This window comes from Delphinus delphis, chromosome 8 (assembly GCF_949987515.2).
Source record: "Delphinus delphis chromosome 8, mDelDel1.2, whole genome shotgun sequence".
NCBI classification, from domain to species: domain Eukaryota; kingdom Metazoa; phylum Chordata; class Mammalia; order Artiodactyla; family Delphinidae; genus Delphinus; species Delphinus delphis.
The window spans coordinates 83,465,255-83,484,390 of NC_082690.1; the positions used below are offsets into that span (position 1 = coordinate 83,465,255).

Below are 19,136 nucleotides of genomic sequence, written 5' to 3' on the forward strand. Positions count from 1 at the left end.
GCCTCTAGGTCATTCTCTGGCATCCAAACTCCTCAGTGAAAGTTCCCAATGCCTTAAAAGACACATGCAAAGCTTAATGTACAGTGTTCAAGATATGCAATAAGATAATGTTTTAAATTATATTAATGATTTTTCTCTTCTATATGTAGGACCTTTGTCCTGATCCTGGGGTAGCCTTAAGGGAAGGTGGTAGACCATTAGGAATGAGAATTGTTACAAAAGGAAAGCGAAAGTACAAATACAGTTTTGACATTCAGGCACAAGACAATGGCCATGTAAGTCAGATGACACTGTCATGATTTAGGGTCTTTTCCAAAAGCCTTTAGCTCCCATTTAGCTTATCTCAGTGTTGACCTGGAGGAAACCTACCATTTCTGGGCCTGAGGGGATCTGTGGCAGAACACAAAGGAAGGCAGAAAACCAGCACTGGGTGTCATGATTCTGCCTACAGGCTTTGCTGCAGGAATCTTAGCTAGACAAGGAAACACTGAGGACATTGCCTATGGTTCAGGACGCGGTGATGAGTTACCTCTTGAGCTGTCCTCACCACGCCAATCTGGGGCATAGCCACAGGAACCTGGGTCTGGTTTCCGGGAAGTGCAGCCATGACCCAGGATTTACTAAGAGCCGTGCAGGGGAGTTTTCCAGAAGTGACTGCCAAGCAGGGGTCAAGAGGTTCTGTAGCAAGGATTTGTAGAGATGGCTACCCAACCACAGCCAGGCTGCAGAGGGCCAGAGGGAGCAGAGGGGAGGCTGAGGCAGGCAGGAAGTACCACCCACCCAAAGCATTATCTGGGCCAAAAGAATGGAACACTGTCACCCAGCCATGGACTTCAGCCAGCAGGGCTCAGAAAGCAAGAGGATCTGCACCCCGAGTTCTTTCCTTCCATCCTAGAGAAGAGCTAAAGTGAGAGTCTGGAAACTGAGAAACCTGAAAACCTTCCCGAAAGGGACTATTTAAATTAATGGATGGGACAAGTTTAAACCTGACTGTACATTTAAAGTTTTCCTTGATGGGGGTAGCTGGGGCTCACAAAGAAGGCCCAATTTATTAAAGACAAAATAAAGAAAGTATGTTTTTTCTGCACATCCAAAGTACAGTGTGAATTAAAATATGCAACTCTGTTAAACATAAAAATTAGTCTAAAGCTAAACAGCAAGATGCAGGGGTGAAATATGACCTGTTTAAACAAAGTTGGATTTTTTTTAAAAAAAGCAATATCATCAAGTTTTCTTTTTTTTTGGCTGTACATATATAAAGTAAATAATTCCAATGCTTACCCTCTATCTTACGTGTACTGCAGAAAGTTTGAATTTTAGAAATATCTGATGCTAAGTTCCTCAGGAAGATCTGCTCCTTCTGCTGAGCAATGGACAGATCAGGATTGATCCAGTGTTCTCCACATGAAACATACACCTACCAAAGAAATGAGTCTCTAATCCCAGATACAACGGCTCACAGCAGCATTATTATAGCCCAAAGTGGAAACAATCAAAACACCCTACAACAGGTGAATACAACAGGTGAATGGTTAAACAAACTGGCACCATACTCAGTGATAAAAGGCACAAACTATTGATAAAAGCAACAAGTTTGATGGATCTACAGGGTTTTGTACTGAAAAAACACTTCTCCATACTATCTTTGCAACTTCCTATGAATCTTTAATTATTTCAAAATAAAAAGTTGTAGAAAAAATAATTTTTTAAAGAAAGGAAAGAAGGAAGGAAAGAAGGAAGGGAGGGATGGGGGGAAGGTAAGTGGGTATAAATCAGGGGTTTAAATGTGAAATAGCTAGTGGGAAGCAGCTGCATCGCACAGGGAGATCAGCTCGGTGCTTTGTGACCAGCTAGAGGGGTGGGATAGGGAGGGTGGGAGGGAGATGCAAGAGGGAAGGGATATGGGGATATATGTATACATATAGCTGATTCACTTTTTTATACAGCAGAAACTAACACAACACTGTAAAGCAATTATACTCCAATAAAGATGTTAAAAAATTAAAAAATTAGAAGTTAAAACACTGAAAAAAAATTGGGGGTTCGTAAACTATGGCTGAGGATCAAATCTCGCCGATTGCCAGTTCTTGTAAATAAAGTTTTATTGGAATACAGCTATGCCCACTCATTTGCATGTTATCTGTGAATGTTTTCGTGCTACAATGGCAGAGCTGATGTTTCAATAGATAACATATGGTCTGTAAATATTAACTATCTGACACTTTACAGAAAACTCTGCCAACCTCTGGTATAAATGAACTTGCAGTATATGCACCAAAATGTTAATGTGGATATTTCTAGATGCTGAAATTATGGATGATACTTTTTCTTCTTGATTTTGCTTATAGGTACTTCCTAAATGTCCTTAAATAAATACATATTTCTTTGAAGTGAGGAAAAAGTAGAGTAATATATTGAGAAAGACTCAGTAAAAAGAAAAAGAAACTCAATGTTGCGTTTTTTTAAGGCCACTGACTGATCATTACATACATACTTTGTATGTGGACCCAGGGAAAATGTTCTCAAAAATATCTTCTTTCTGATCAAGAGGGTTATTTTTCTCTCATGGACATACTTAATCATGTAACTGTTCATGTTTCAATCCTCATGTTGGTGGCTCAGAACAGTTGACAGATTCATTTCTAGCAAATATGTTGGTCCGTATAACAATCACTCCTGGGTCCATCTCATCCTCCTTTCACACATACTCGCTTAGCCCTGGTGACCTCATTGACTTATCTTTAAGTTAAATTTACCTTTTTGTGTCATATGTTTTAATGCATCTACCTTAAATTCTTTCTAAAATAACACAGTGAATAAGCACAGCAGGAAAAACAAAAATATTAAAATCAAACAAACAGAAAACTTGGCAGTGATAGAATTAGAATTCAAAACACCGTCTAGAGCTTCCCTGGTGGTGCAGTGGTTAAGGATCCACCTGCCAATGCAGGGGACACAGGTTCAAGCCCTGGTCCGGGAAGAGTCCACATGCCATGGAGCAACTAAGCCCGTGGGTCACAACTACTGAGCCTGTGCTCTAGAGCCCACAAGCCACAACTACTGAGCCCGTGAACCACAACTACTGAAGCCCGCGCGCCTGGAGCCCATGCTTCGCAACAAGAGAAGCCACTGCAATAAGAAGCCCGCGCAACCTAATGAAGAGTAGCCCCCACTCGCCACAACTAGAGAAAGCCCAAGTGGAGCAACAAAGACCCAATGCAGTCAAAAATAAAAATAAATAAATAAAAATAAATAAATTTTAGAAAAACAACAACACTGTCTACCAGACTCCAAGAACAGAGGGTCTCCACTCTGCCATGCTGCCTCTGCTATTAGTCACTGGTACTTGGGTTTAAGACTCTTTCAAGGGGTCTTTACATTCAGAGTCTGAGTCAAGTTCTGATAATTTGGTACAAGCTTGGTTCTCTGTTCAAAGAATTTCAGGCATCAATCAAGGCAGGTTTTCTTCTCAAGCTGATACCGTAAATTCCGTAAGTCGGGGGAAAGGCTGGGCAGCTAAAGTCCTTCCACTTCTCAGCCTTCTCCAGCCTCCCAAATAGAGTGTGTGAAAAACTAGATATGATTATTTTTTTCTGAAAAGGTAAAATAATCATTTAGTAAGAAATCATTAAATAACTACATTTTGAAGGCCTCGAAAAGAATACAGAATCTACCCCCTTAAAAGAGTAGGGCAAAAAAAAAAAAAAAGTTAAGGGGCTTCCCTGGTGGCACAGTGGTTGAGAGTCCGCCTGCCGATGCAGGGGACACGGGTTCGTGCCCCGGTCCGGGAAGATCCCACATGCCGCGGAGCGGCTGGGCCCGTGAGCCATGGCCGCTGAGCCTGCGCGTCCGGTGCCTGTGCTCTAAAACGGGAGAGGCCACAACGGTGAGAGGCCCGTGTACCGCAAAAAAAAAAAAAAAAAAAAAAAAAAAAAAGAGTAGGGCAGAAACCACAAGTGGTTAATAATGTGGTCCTCTCCAGTTTCTGCCCTCATTTATAACAGAGGTTGTGATGAGCATTAAATGAGTTCTATTACATACAGCCCTGAAAATCATGCCTGACACATAGTAAGTGCTCAACAATCAGCTATTCTTATTACTTTCTGATGGTTGCTGAATTAGGATAATTCTGAGAAAAAATAACAGGAAAAAAATGGTGCTTGAAGTCTTATATTTAAAAACGCTTTCCTTTTAATAGTATCAATATATTAATATTTCCAGTTTCACGCTCATGTCTTTACCAGTTCATCTCTTTGAAGGTCTTTTAGGGCAAAGATTTCCTTCCCCTTTTCACTGAACAATCTCCGAGCTGCAGAAGGTAAATTTAAAATTTCAGTGCACCTGTAATAAGAGACACAAAAATTGACCTTGTACATGCAAAGTTTCCAGCAGAGAAGAGAGGAAATAAAAGAAATCACGGGCCTGGATCATTAACAACAACTAGCTCAGCAGGACTGTGGGATAGTCAAGAGCTTGGCTCTGGAAACCAGCAGCCCCCTTTTGAGTCTCATTCTCCCTCTCCAAGTTAAGACTGGGCAAATTATTTAAGCTCTCTAAGCCTAAATTTCTTACCTTTCAAGGTTGCTGTGAAGATTAAGGGTTGATTATGAAACATGCTTAGCACAGTACCAAGCATGATCAACAAATCAAAAAAACAAAAAACCCCACATCATTATTTATTTTTCACTCCTCAGTATGCCCCTACTTTCCTATTTGTGTGCCTTTTCTCTTGTTCTCCCTTCTACATTAAACACCTTCCTCAGCTTTTGCTGTTGAAGTTCTACTCTCTCCAAAGTTACATCCATCACCCAGCAGTTCCTCATCTCTCTCCACCAGAAGTGATCCCTATATATAGCTCTTTAACTCCCTTTCAAATAGGAAATTTTTGCCAGGTTAAACATTAAACAGTGATTTTTTTCCCCTCAAACAAGCTCTGGGCCAGCCCTGTGGATATTGAGATGAACGATACAGTTTCCTTGTTTCCTGAAGGGCTCCTTCTCTAGTAGCGGGGAGAGACCAGTCAGCAACTGAAGTGTGATATGAACTAGTGGGTGCTGTCACAGGCACCTGGCCAGGGAGGTGAGGACACAGGGGAAAACCAATGAATTCTTCCAGGGAAGCCTCAGGTAAGGAAGTAACATTCGGGGTGGGCCTTGATGAATAAACCAGAGTTAACCAAGTAGGGTCAGGACTTAGAGAAGTTTTATATGGCTGGAGCTGAGTTTGTGGACAAGAGGTAGAGCCAGATGAAGCTGGTAAGAAAGATGGAAACCAACTGAAAGCACTTAGGATGCCAGACTAATGAACATGGCCTTTATCCCGTTAAGTATCAGGAAGTCATTGAAGGAATTATAGTAGAGGTATGGTGTTGGCAGATCTGCTTTTTAGAAAGTTAACTGTCAGAAAAGTGCAAGATGGGCTGGAGGTGGAGAGGCTGGAATCTATATAGTCAGTTTAGGGTAGAGGTAAAGAGGTGGAATTCTGGGGAAGAGGAAGTAGAGCTAAACAGAGTGATGGGTCGTGTCCTAAAGAATGCTGTTTTATATTAGAATGTACTGTCTAGAGTAGATGAGTTAGAAGTGACTTTATGCTCATCAAGAAGACTCAGCTGTATGAAAAATATTTCTCAATTTTATTACCTTAGATGGCCAAAAGCAATCAAGCAGGTAATTAGGCCCTCCATTTTTCTGAGAGGTCTTAGAAGGAAATAAGCCAGTGGGAATTAAGTCTCTCCCTCTCCTGTCACAACTCTGGAAGCTGATGGGCTGGTGAGAACTGGACTGGGTTTCTCATCCATAGGAATTGTCGGGTGGAGGTATTGCGGGGCGGGTGGGAGGGAGAACTGTAAGAGAACTGAGCCCCAACCAGAAGATTGGCTTCATTCTCTCAGGATGCTGCCCAAAGACCCAACCCAATTCCTGCTACTCACCCCAAATCCAAGCATGACCTACGGAGAGTTACAATCATGATAATCTGATCCCACTCACATTTTCCTCGGAGAATTTTGGACTGTGGGAGTAACCAGTTTTAGGACAAGTGGGAGAGTAAAGTGAAGGGGAAGCTGGGGGATTTTTCTTTCTTCTTTTTTTGGAAACCTGTTTTATTTTATTTTTTATTTATTTTATTTTTTTATACTTCTTTTCTTTTCTGAAATGCAAATCCAACAGTAGATGCTAAAATTCAGATCTAAATTCACTACTGTGCTTTAGAAGAGTTATCTTTGCACTGGCTACACTGGCAAAACATAAGCAACCACTGAAGAACACATCTTTAGTTTGATGTAGCTACCACCGGGCATATATTCCTTAACTTCATCTACAGAATCACCCTGTCTTCAGTAACTCTTAAAACTTCAAATTTTATATATAGGAAGTAGTTTACTAAGTTGTTACCTTTTACTAGCCCAGACCCTTAATATTGCACAGTATTTTCAGGGTACAAATAGTAGACTCGTATCAGGAACTTTCCAACAAGTTCTGTGGAAACCCTATTTTAATAGTGCTGAATTCAACTGGCCCATGTAGGTGGGTTGGAGAGAACGGGATAAGCTGTTTCCTCTGTATTGAATTCCTCTAACTAGTTCATGTGCCAGCCAACATCAATGGAGAGAGAAGAAAAGAACTGGTTCTTAAGTGCCTAATAAGGAATGTGTACTCTGTGGTCCAATTGCCTGGGTTCAAACTCTAGCCCTCTCATGTATTGGCTGTGTAACCTTGGAGAAGTTACTTAACTTCTCTGAGCCTCATTTTCCCCATCAGTAAAAGGGAGATGTAACAGTACTTATCTCATAGGGATATCTTACAGATTAAATGTGTGAATACCTGTAAAGCACCTGACACATATAAGTCAGCAACACATTATTAAAATGGATCACGCACTGCAAGCACTTCATGTCTACTCTCGCGTTTAATTCTCACACCCTTTCTGAGAAGCCTATTTTACAGATAAGGAAACTGAGCCTGGAGATTAAGTTCCTTGCCCAAGGTCACAAAGCTAGTGAGTACAAAAGCTGAAATTCAAACCTAAAACTCTCTGGGTCTTTTACTACATCATATGGCCTCCTGAGAGGGCATCATCATAGAATAACAGGGAAGAAACTGAGGCTGAGATACTGAGTGAGCAGTTCAGGATTTCTCTGTTACTGAGTTGGCCAAAAAAGTTCACTCGGGTCTTTCCTTAAGATGTTACAGAAAAATCCAGACAAACTTTTTGGCCAACCCAATACATGGGGGCAAGGGTCCTAGACATGAAGTCCTTTGACCCTCACACCAAGAGTTAGGACTGATAACCATGTGGCTTGGATTTACAGAGTATCCAGAAAAGCAGAGCCTTATCTCTGACTTTGTTCTCTCAGGACTGGTTTTTCCAATGCTCCATGTTTCCTGCAAATTTAAATATCAACAAAAACGGTCTATATCTATTATTTTTAAATGGGTCTTGTTATGCTGTTAGGTCTCCCTTCAGCTTTGCAGATGGAAGAATCAACAACAACAAAAGATCCTCGAAACCGTCTAAAGTGAATTATTAAATTACTAAAGGATAGCATAATTTTCCTTAAATTCTATAAAACTACACTCTCATATTCAGCAAGATATATTTTGTGAAAAAGTTTATACCAGGTGCTCTACTTTTGAACAGCTATCAAATTCTATGGGAATAAATCTTGTTTGGGTAGGAAAATATTGATGAAAAGAAAAATTATAATGTAATTATAAATTATAAATAATTTTTATTATAATAATGTATAATAAAATTTTTATTATAATAATGTATAATAAAAATATGGTATAGATTAGTGACATTTAAAAATTGATTTAAAGTAGGTAAATATACTGCCCTCAGTTCAAACAAATTCAAACCAAAGTGCTGTAAAATTGTGAAATATATATTTTTTAATGGGAATAATTTACATTTACAGAGTTGGTAGTTCAGAAGCTAGGGGAAACCACCAGACCTAGAAATTTTGGAGAAAAACATATTAATTAGCATTGGTATCATGTACTTATAGCTTACATATTTCACAGATTAAAAACTCCAGAATCACTATATTAACAATTGTTTTCTTATATAGGTACATAGGTATTTTGTGTTATAATCATTCAGGCACTTGAATGGAATATATCTTTGCATTTAGGGTAGTATTTACCTCTCCAAAAGTTGGTGAAATCCAGTCTGGTTTGTTTCTGTTTCAGAATATTTAGTGACATAATTTTTCACATTCCCTTTCCTTTCAGTGTCAACATTTCTGAAAAAAATGATCCAAGATTTGATTGATATGGCAGTATACATTGTCAATTATCATTCAGCTTGTTTAAGTATGTGAATAAATAGTGAGGTTTTAATTTATCATTATTTACTCTAAAAAAAATGCCTTTCTTAAAAAAATAGGATTTCAAATACTACTACAATTAAATATTAAATGTCACAAACATTTATACTATGAAAAATTTATACAAGAAAATAAATTTTCAATATCTGAATCCTTTTCCAATAATGTTGAACACTCTGAGATGTGAATTTATCAACTTTGAAGAAAATGCAGAGATTACATTCATTTTGCCTTTGATGTTTTATTCATATACTGTTCATATTTATATGTTTATTCATATATTACTCAGATACTGTTTCAGTTATCAATCCAAAACTAAAAATGTTTTTAATAAAAAATTAATGACGATCACAGTAAAAGAATTGCAATATACATCATTGAAATTTTCAAGTAAGAAAGAATTGTGTATTTTTAGAATCTTTAGATTTTATTAAATGAAAGATATAGTGTTCAAATGTAATGTTAACCAAAACACTCCCTATTTAAATCTTCTGTTCCCAGTACTTACAGAAAGATTGGGGGGAAGGTGTGGGGAATGCTATTGATGATCCTGTAGAAAATTTTCTGAATCAGCCAAGAAAAATTAAACTATATTCAGTAGAGTTTTGATGTCAAATGTATGCCACTGTGTTTTAATTATTTGGGAATAATTAATTCATGTAGAGAACAAAATGAATATTTGATTAACCAGGACACACTGTTCCATGAACTTAGCAGAGAGTTTCACATACTCTCTACTAGAATAGCTGTCCAAATTAACAAATCTCTCAAATTATGTTTGGATTACCTGATTGAATCATGCATTTTAAAACATAAATTGATCAGATTAAATCTCTATATAATTTTGAGACACATAAAGATAGGAAGGGATAGAAATTACCTGTTAATTTTGCATGTTAAAAAAAAAGTCATATACTACTTTAAGGGCATTACCCTCACATTTTATGTCTAGTAGAATGAGCTAATTATGAAATGTATGCGTCAAAGATTTCAATTTCAGGGTTGACTTTACTTTGAAGATTAAAATTTTACTTTATCATCTTTATAGGCAGTTCAGTGGACAGCCGATCTGAATGTTACTCATTGTTCAGTGATGTATTAAGTATATTTAATCAATGTGAAGAAAGTAATATTAAACTATTATCAGCAGCCTCAAATATTCTAAACATCTCAAAAGAAAGGTCAAGAGGTAATATCACAGCTAATAATATGAGAAAAAATGTGTTTAATTCATTCTTTACATCAGAGTTTTGCCCTGATCTATGATTCCTTTTGTCATAAAATGTAATGAAAATACAGCAGGTGACTTTCTCCAATGTTGCAGAAATACTGGGTGTTTGGGAAGATTTTATTCCAACCTCATAACGTAAGCTAAAGGGCAGATCGATGCTTTTCTAGGATGGTAAACTTTTAAAATGTTATTCCAAGGCAAGGATACAGATTATGTAAAGTTATATTTTGAGAACTATATTTGTTCATTAAATATTCCAAATATCTAAATGTAAATAATTGTGTGTAATAACTTAAATAATGTAAATAATAACAAAGTAAATACTAACTTAAATAAGAAATTACAAAATTAGATTTAAGAAGGAATTTATGAGCTCATTTATTTCAAAATATATTAATAAACCCAAACAATAATGCTAATTCAAAATAGATATTGATCATAAAACTTTTTTTAATCAGAACTACTTATTTCTAACTCATGTTCTCTCATGGCCAGCCTAAATCACCAGTGTTCAAATTAAGTTCCTAACATAGAAACTAAATGAATTTTAGTATCTATTTTTACCTCCAAATATCAATATGGGAGCCCTTTTTAAAGAATAAACACAAAATTTCCCCAGAAAAACATCTGTAATCAAGAAGACAAAAATCTGTAGAAATTAGAAAGTATGCTTGATGCGAAATATGAACAAGTTGTTCTTACTGCATTTTCTGCCTAGGTGAGATGTCTGGACTGATTATAATAAGGGCTCTGGTTTTGTTCTTGTCTCCATTCCGCAAAACTCTGAGTCTCACAGGGACATATTGCTCCAGTGTCTTAGAGATGGGTTTCTTCATGGGAGGACCGTTTGGAAGAAGCAGCCCTTCTATTGGCCAATCAAACTCCTTCAGAAAGAAATGACAAGAAAATTGATAATAAGTGAATAGGAAGAGTCATTCCTATATATTAAAAAATAAGCACACTTTCTTATACCTTTAATATTTTATTCATTCATCAAACATGTATTGGGCACCTAAAGATGTTCCAGACAATTCTAATTAACGTTTTATTTTAATGAAGAGGAAAGATAGCAATTTTTAAAATGTATGTACAACCTGTGCTGTGTTACGACATGGAAGATTTATTCCCTTTCAGAGAAACATCATTCTGGAAATACAGAACTGAATTAGTTTGGAATGTTTTTTGCTCCTGTATAAAATATCTCTAATCTATGTGAAGAAAGGAAGAATGTATGAAAAGTGGTTTTACAACCCGAAATAATATTGTCTTAAACTAAATCTATTTGGGGAACACCTCAAATAACAGAGTGAGATGAGTGAATGATAAAGCTTAAACAAACTTCAAATATTTCAGTTGTAGAATTTGGTTACTTTGTAGCCATCATTCACACATTTATTTATTTATTAATTCATGCATTATCCAAATATTTAATAATTGTTTCCTATATTCCAGGCACACTGCTAGACACTGGAAATAAAACTATGAACAAGACTGGATACTCATCGTCGAGGAATTTCTAGGGGATGCTCAGAAACTTACCTAGAAATAAACTGGCAATTGCAATAACGTGAGCATAATAACAACAGGGTACAAGGTGTGATGGGACCACTGAGTAGAACCTAACTCAGAAATGCCATGTAAGAGATCAGAAGTCTTAGTAGGAGTTAGTGCGGTAAAGGAGGGGTAAAAGGATGGGACAGTGTATGTATCAGATTTGAGAATTAATAGAACATGATGTTCAGGGAGTAAAAAGAGGCAAGGATGGCTCCCAGGTCTGTAGCTTGGACAACTGGGTAAATGGTATTGCCATTCACAGAAACAGACATTTGTGGAAGGAGATTAAATGAAGGAAGGGATGATCAGAGATGATGTTAGGCAAGGTCCAAGGTCTTTCTTTCCTTCCTCCCTCCCTCCCTCTCTTCCTTCCTTTCCTTCTTCTTTCTTTTTCTTTCTTTTTCTTTCTTTCCTTTCTTTCTTTCTTTCTTTCTTCCTTCCTTCCTTCCTTTCCCTTCCTTCCTTCCTTCCTTCCTTTCTTTCTTTTTCTTTCTTTCATCTCTCTCTGTCTCTCTCTCTCTCTCTCTCTTTCTTTTGTCCTGGCAGCAATTACTTTCCCATTAACCTGCAGTAACCATTTTATAAAATATGACATCTCCATTTAAGTGTGGGTCTGTTTCTGTGTGTTCTGTTTTCTTCAATTTGCCAATTTCTCTCTCCCTGTCCAGTACCATACTGTGTTGATTATATCTGGTAAATCTTGATATTTGGCAGGGCAAGTACCCTTACCTTATTATTCTTCTTTGGAAATTGGCTCTTGTTCGCCCTTTACCATGTCATATACATTTAAGAAACAGCTCAATTAGTTTTTTTAAAGTCTGTTTAGGACTGTAATACTCTGTAGCAGGTTAAGTAATTTCCTATCAATCCCATTTTGTTAAGATTTTTTTTCTTAAATGTATGTTGAGTTATGTAAAGTTCTTTTTCCTACATTTATTGAGATGTGCTCATATTATTATTTATCCTTTCATTGGTTATATATTAGTTACATTAATTTTTAAAAATTTTAAGCTAATCTTGCATTCCTGGATCAATCCAAATTGGTCACAGTGTATTATCTTTTTTACAGATTGCTGTATTTAATTTGCTAATATTTTCTTTAGGATTTTTGCTTGTATGTTCATAAATGATATTAACATGTAATTTTCTTAAACTATCCTCATCAAGGTTTGGTATCAAGTTTATCCTAGCCTCATGAAATGAGGTGGGAAGTGTTACTTCTTTTGTAATATTCTGAAATTTTGTTTCTTATATGTTTGGTAGAATTTGCCAATAAAACTATTTGGTAATGGTGTTCTCTTTGTGGGGAGATTTTTAACTACTGATTCTATTTTTTTCTATGATTATTGGACTATACAAGCTTTCCATTTCTTCTTGATTCTATTCTGTTAAATTACTTTTGTCCAGGAATTTGGCCATTTTATTTAAGTTATAATATTTATTAACATAAATTTACTTATAATATCCTTTAATTATTTTCTTAATTTCTCAGCATCTATACTTATATCTTTCTTTTGTTCCTAATATTATTTACCTGGTTTTTTTTAATTAATCAGTTTGGCCAAGTATATACATTTTATTAATATTTTAAAAGAACCAGTTTTTTGACTGTCGGTTCTGTTTTATACTTATCATATGTTATATTGATTTCTCTAATTTACTATTGATAATTCCTTCTAATTCTTTGAATGCATTCTGCTGTTATTTTCCTAACTTCTCGAGTTGGATACTTAATTATTAAATTTTAGTCTCTCTTCTCTTTTAATATAAGCACTTAAAGTTGTAAATTTCCTTCAAGTATGCTATAGCTGCATCTCACATACTTTTCTTTGGTTCTAAATATTTCCTTTTAAAATTTTCATTAGGATTTCTTCATTATCCCATGAGTTAGTCAAAATATCTTTTCAAATTTCTCAATATAAGGCCTTTTCTAATTATTTATTTTGTTACTTATTTCTAACTTAATCCATCAGCAGAACCTGCTTCCACTTTCAAAATATATCAAGGGCCCAATTACACTTCATCACCTCCACTCCTACCACCCCGAACAAAGACACTAGTTTCTCTCACCTAGAAATTGCAAAAGCCTTATAACTGCTTATTCCTGCTTCTACCTTGGCCCCTTTTTTCTCTATTATCCTAAAGATTCTATTAATACTCAGTCAGAGTATCACTTCTCTGCTCCTAACCTGTCAACGGATTCCCATCTTGGAGTAAGAGCCAAAGGTCTTACAATGGCCCAAGGCCCGGCATGATCTGTAGCCCTCTCTTCTCTCTGGCCTTATGTCCTGCTGCTCTCCTCTCACTCACACTGCTGCTGCCACATTTACTTCATTATCCATCAAACACAGCATCTCAGTTCTATGCATTTCCTGGAATGCTCTTTTCCTAGAGATCTTATTGATCTTCAGGTCTCTACTCAAATATCACCTCAGTGAAGCCACATCCCTTGTCAACTGAAAATTTCCAAATCCTGCCCTGCCCACTATCCTTGCTTCTACTTTCTCCTTAGTTCTTATCAATGACTAACATTTATGAGAACATGGGATGAATGGCCAAGGGCTCTAGAGCCAGACTTCCTGTATTTGAATCTTTAACCCACCACTCCAGTTGTGTAACCTTGGGCAAACCTTTGACCAAAGGGAGATAGAAGCTGATGGATAAATTCTTCCCTCTTTCTTCTCCAGGAGAAACTCTCCTAAGAATACTGTTTAAAAGGCTCCTTGGAGGACAGCTTGATAGCACATTCTTATATTGGCTTTTCTTCCTTCTCTGCTTGTCTCTTACTCTTTCTCCCTGGGACTGTACTCCCTAACTAAGTAGTAGCACATAAGCCATTTGCCTCAGGCTCCTCTTTCTGAGGACCCTAAGCAAAGATGCCATAGTCCACATGAACTAAAAATAGAGGAAATTTCCTAAAGGGGATTAGGTACCAATACCCCCAAAAAGGGGGAGCCATATTGAACAGGCAAAAAGTTCAGGCAATCACTGCAGAGGTGGTCCTAGTGTCCTGTCAGTGTCCGTCTGACATGACCAAGATACAGATACACAGGGGTTGGGGAGATGTGCTGGCACGTTAGACCAGTACAGACCAAGACACATGGCCTTTAGTTTATGGAAGGGGAGAACATTTTTTTAAAGCTAGTACAGTAAGTAATAATTTACTAATTTATACTCCCTTGAAAAGCTATTAGAATCTTGCAATTATACTCAACAATCATATAGTTCAAGGAAATGCGTTTTAAATAAATATAAAAAATATCTGAAAGTTGTGAAGATTCATCTAATGCTCTAATTTGTTTGCAAGATGAGTCAGTAAATAACTAATTTCATTTAATTAGGAGAAAAGCAATATAAATAAATGTTTAAAACTCTCATGAGCGAGTGTTTTTCAGTCTAATGTTTTTTCCTTTATAATTTTTGTATAATATTTTGCTTAGTAAATGTGTTCATAATAGTGGCATACCATGAGTCTAACTTATTGTACTTCTAAATAAGCAAAATTTGAATTAATGAAGTTTTACTGTATTCTTGACCTTCACTGAGAACCTTTTACCTGTATGGAATTTAAATTGCAGACGGTAGTATTTATTTAGATATGTGTCTATTATTATGAATGGAGAAACATGGGGTCACTTTCCCTTACTATTGTTACTGAGAAGAAATACCAAAGGTTATGACAAACATTGTATATTTTCATTTGAAACTTTCCTATAAGGGTATAAGGGTTTTACTTAATATGAGAGGTGGTGGAGGAGTGGAGTTGTATAATTCTTCAAGAAGTAAGTTCAAGACGGACCTGTAATTCTTCCACAACAAAAATATTAAGCAATTCAGAGCAAATCAACATTTGTACTAGTTTTAGACAAACTATCATGTAGCAAGGGTTGAATTGGTGGAGGAGAAAGAGAAGAACAGTCTTCTCATTAAAAAATGACTGTCACGGGCTTCCCTGATGGTGCAGTGGTTAAGAATCCACCTGCCAATGCCGGGGACACGGGTTCGAGACCTGGTCTGGGAAGATCCCATATGCTGCGGAGTAACTAGGCCTGTGCACCACAACTACTGAGCCTGTGCTCTAGAGCCTGCAAGCCACAGCTACTGAAGCCCACACACCTAGAGCCCGTGCTCCGCAACAAAGCCACAGCAATGAGAAGCCCTCGCACCACAATGAAGAGTAGCCCCTGCTTGCTGCAACTAGAGAAAGTCCAAGCGCAGCAACAAAGACCCAACTCAGCCAAAAATAAATAAATAAATTTATTAAAAAAAAAAATGACTGTCACATTGACATCTTGTGTAAAATAGCTAATATTTCCCCCTTTTCTTTCTTTCGGAACCACGGAAGGGAAAGGCAATTCTCCCTTGAGCTTAGTCTGTGAGAAGTCAGTCTGAGTTCATAGAATTAAGATGCAGTACTAAGATTGTTTTTCAATATCCTAAACATGCCATAACTCTGATGAATTTATCTGAAATGTGCTATCTTAGCCCCTAGTTATTTTTAGATCCTTCCACTTACTACACATGTCTCATAACAGGTGGTAACCACCGCAGACAGTGGCTTTAACACCACCGCAGCACTGCTGATTTCAGATGGCTTCCTTTGCGTTCCAGTTAGATGAATGAAGGCCAAGAGTCTTCTCCATGACATCACAGAAACTCAACCCGAAGAGATGAAAAATCATCATGGGTTTCAAAACTTTCCAAATGTATGAGCTATCACTGGCAGTTCTTTCAAGCTACCTCAAACCTTGTTCTAATGTTTAAGGCACTTTTACATTGTCTTTCATAGAAATAGAGAAATATGGTGTCAGGATAATGAAGGACAGCAAAAACATGGATTAAACTGACTGGAGTGCTGTTTCCTTTCCTTCCATTTTCTCCATTGGAATTCTAATGTTCCCATTCATTTCATTTTGGTTTTCTACGTGTTCACACTACACCATGGCACAGCTGCGTGGTCAGCAGACCTTTGATGAGCTGTGGTGCTCCATTACATTGATAATTCTGCTTTTTCTTTTTCATCTCTCTCTCACAACCAGAGGCAGCTTGTGCTTCTTTTGGGAGTCCAGCTCTTAACCAGTGACCTAAATTTCTTAGTCAAATTGGCCCTCCCTTATCTATTTATTATTAATAAATTAATAGATTCTTCAATTTTTTCTTTCGGGCCTTTCTACATCTCCTTTTCCTCCCTTTATACTGACAGCTAGCTATCATCATCTCTTAACAGATTAATAAAATATGTACTTTTAACATGCTTTGTTTAACATGGGCCCCTCCAAATAGATATATTTTACTTCAGTAATTTAGAGAGATTAAAATCACTATCCAGGGGCTCATTCTAAAATTTTGTCTCTTTAGATTTACTTTCTGCAATGATTTCATCCTCGAATATGAAAATCCATTGCATTTCACCATTAAATGTTAAGAAGTACAACTTCTCAATTTATGACTTTTCCCATAAGGGTGAGAACCTGAGTCTCTAGAAATTATTCCAGTGAAGTTAGTCACAGAATTAACCAAAATAATTCATTCATCTTGTGGTTTTAGGAGGTTTTAACGTATTTTAAAAATACTGATGTACCAAGATACATGAAATCTTATTTGCTCATAAAACATAACATCAATTGCCTTTTAGAATGAATAATATTTAACAAGGAGAAAAAGGTGAAATCAGTTGCCACCACTGAGAGAGGTAAATAGTTTGGTATTAATGTACTCTGAGTCACCACAAAAAAAATTCTCATTATACGTATTTCCTGAAATCTTCCCTTGGTCATCATGCTCTTTTGAAAAGTTCTAGTCAAGGAATTAGCAAAAGATTTTGAATCTCACTCAGGATAGTGTTTCTTAGATAGTTTTTTTAGATTCAATAGTTTGACTTAATTTTCAGGCCCATTCAGACAATCAGCCTAGCTAACTTTCCTCATACTAACTCTCTGGCTGAGTAAACTGGCTCAGCAAACAGCCTTGAAATGGGACACCAAACTTTTTCTGTGAGTTCTTCTTTCTCTCCCTTCTTTGTCCTTTATTCACAGAGTCTGCCTTTGTCCTTTTCTGGTTCCTTCCTTTTTGACACACAGCCTATACTTCTTAAACTGTAAGCTCCATGAAGGTAGGGACCATGTCTGTCTCCATTTTTGCTTTGTCTAAATATATAATAAATAGTGGTTAGATAAGTAATAAAGTTGGTAGATTAAATCTGGAATAAAATTAACATATATGCCTATAGTGATCAAAGGTTTCTGAATCCCACAATATGAATATCACATTTCCTAATTACAGACTATTTATATGTAAAGTCTTTCCAAGAAAAAGTTAATTGTGCTTAATTACACATAGATAAAATCATCTTTTTGCTTAAAAAGTCAATTATGTGGAAGTGGGGCTGGAAGAAAATACGGTTCCTTCACATGAGATGAATCCAGACTTGAAGTCAGGTAGAGTGCATTGAATTGGAATGAGAACTATCTCTGTTCTCTGCTTGGTAAGTGTTTTCTTCTCTTCCTCAAACATTTCAAGAAATAAGAGGATCCTTAGGCTGAGTCATTTTGAAATACATGGTCCATTTTCCTCACTTTATTTAGTGCCTTAGTCCTTTCTGTTGAGTTTACAGGTCAAAGCCAGGGTTTTGTTGGAGTACAGTGACTTCTTAACCATTTCACTAAAAGCTACTGTTCTGTTTGAATGGCTAGAGAACTGTGGGGCAATCCATTTTCATTCCTAAGATCATTTAGTTGGCAAATTCTAAACTATTAGCAAAAATGTTATTGTTTTAAAAGGTAAATGTTAAAAGGAATATGGTTAAGTTAGATTTCCTAATATAATTACCATTCATCATTTAAGTCAATTAATTAGTTAACTGAATTATTTTACCTGTATACTGAGGTTGAAAAAAATGTAAGCACAATATCTGTGAAGTCTACAATAATTATAAATTGTTCTCTTTCCGTGTATAAGAAAGTACACTTCCTTATGAGGCATCCCTGTCCACCTCCAGGCGGGTGGGAAACTTATTCCAATTGGAAGTGTCCCCATTTCTGCCAATTTGGAAAAGCCTTTTTGTCTAGTTTTTAGCTCTGTACTTTTGGATACATATTGAATCAACTTAAATGTTCAAACTTCTTACAAGAACTGTTATTTCTTTTCAAGGATATACCCTTCCTTTCCCCTGCCTCAATGTGGTTTCTGGGCATAGATGAAAGTTCAATAAACCATATACCACTGGGAAAAAGGGTTCATGGTCTATATGTGGTACTTGTCCTTGACCCTCAAAGATCTCTAAGGATGTGCTCTTCTCCTCTTTGGATACTGGGCAACCTGCTGATACCTGTTCACCTCCAGCTGAGAAGTAAGTTATCCTTTCTGCTCTCTAGGTTTTAGCCTTCCTAAACCTCTGAAGAAAAGCCTACAATTAGCACAACTCACAGGTTTTTTTCTTGGCCTATGCTGGGCCTATTTGTCTCTGTGCCACCTCTCCACCCCTGGCTCTATGTTGGCTCTCACTATGCTGCAAACCCTGAGTCTTAGGCATATAATTCATCTAGCCACTGGCTCAGGCTACCCAAACCACAGCCTCTGGTATTTTGAAGATCTCATTTCTCTCTCTAAATAAAAAAGCCTCAGATTTCTAGACTGTTGCTTCACTACAGTCTAAATATTAGGGCATATTTGAGGCTCTAAACAATGAATTCTTGGTTTCAGCTGGAATGACTCCATCTGTCCTTCCCCTAAAGTGATGAGACTCATTGATTCAATCACTGAGGACACATAGAGAATTGTGATTTAAGGGGAAAGAAAAAACTTGATTGAGACCAGAAAATTTGACAAAACAACTAAAAAAATCAGGATAAAAAAATATATATATATATATTTTTTCCAGACATGCAGACTCAGCAGCCATGGCTCACGGGCCCAGCCACTCCACGGCATGTGAAATCTTCCCAGACCAGGGCATGAACCTGTGTCCCCTGCATCAGCATGCAGACTCTCAATCACTGCACCACCAGGGAAGCCCAGGATAAA

General features: G+C 36.9%; 1 protein-coding gene across 1 annotated transcript in view; it reads right to left on the reverse strand.

The window, feature by feature from the left end:
- The window catches only part of DCDC1 (doublecortin domain containing 1), a 465,581-nt gene that overhangs the window by 74,451 nt on the left and 371,994 nt on the right, over positions 1–19,136 (reverse strand). The window contains 3 exon segments of the mRNA XM_060019694.1: positions 1,282–1,417; positions 4,242–4,341; positions 10,263–10,444. Coding sequence (XP_059875677.1) covers positions 1,282–1,417; positions 4,242–4,341; positions 10,263–10,444 — 418 coding nt within the window.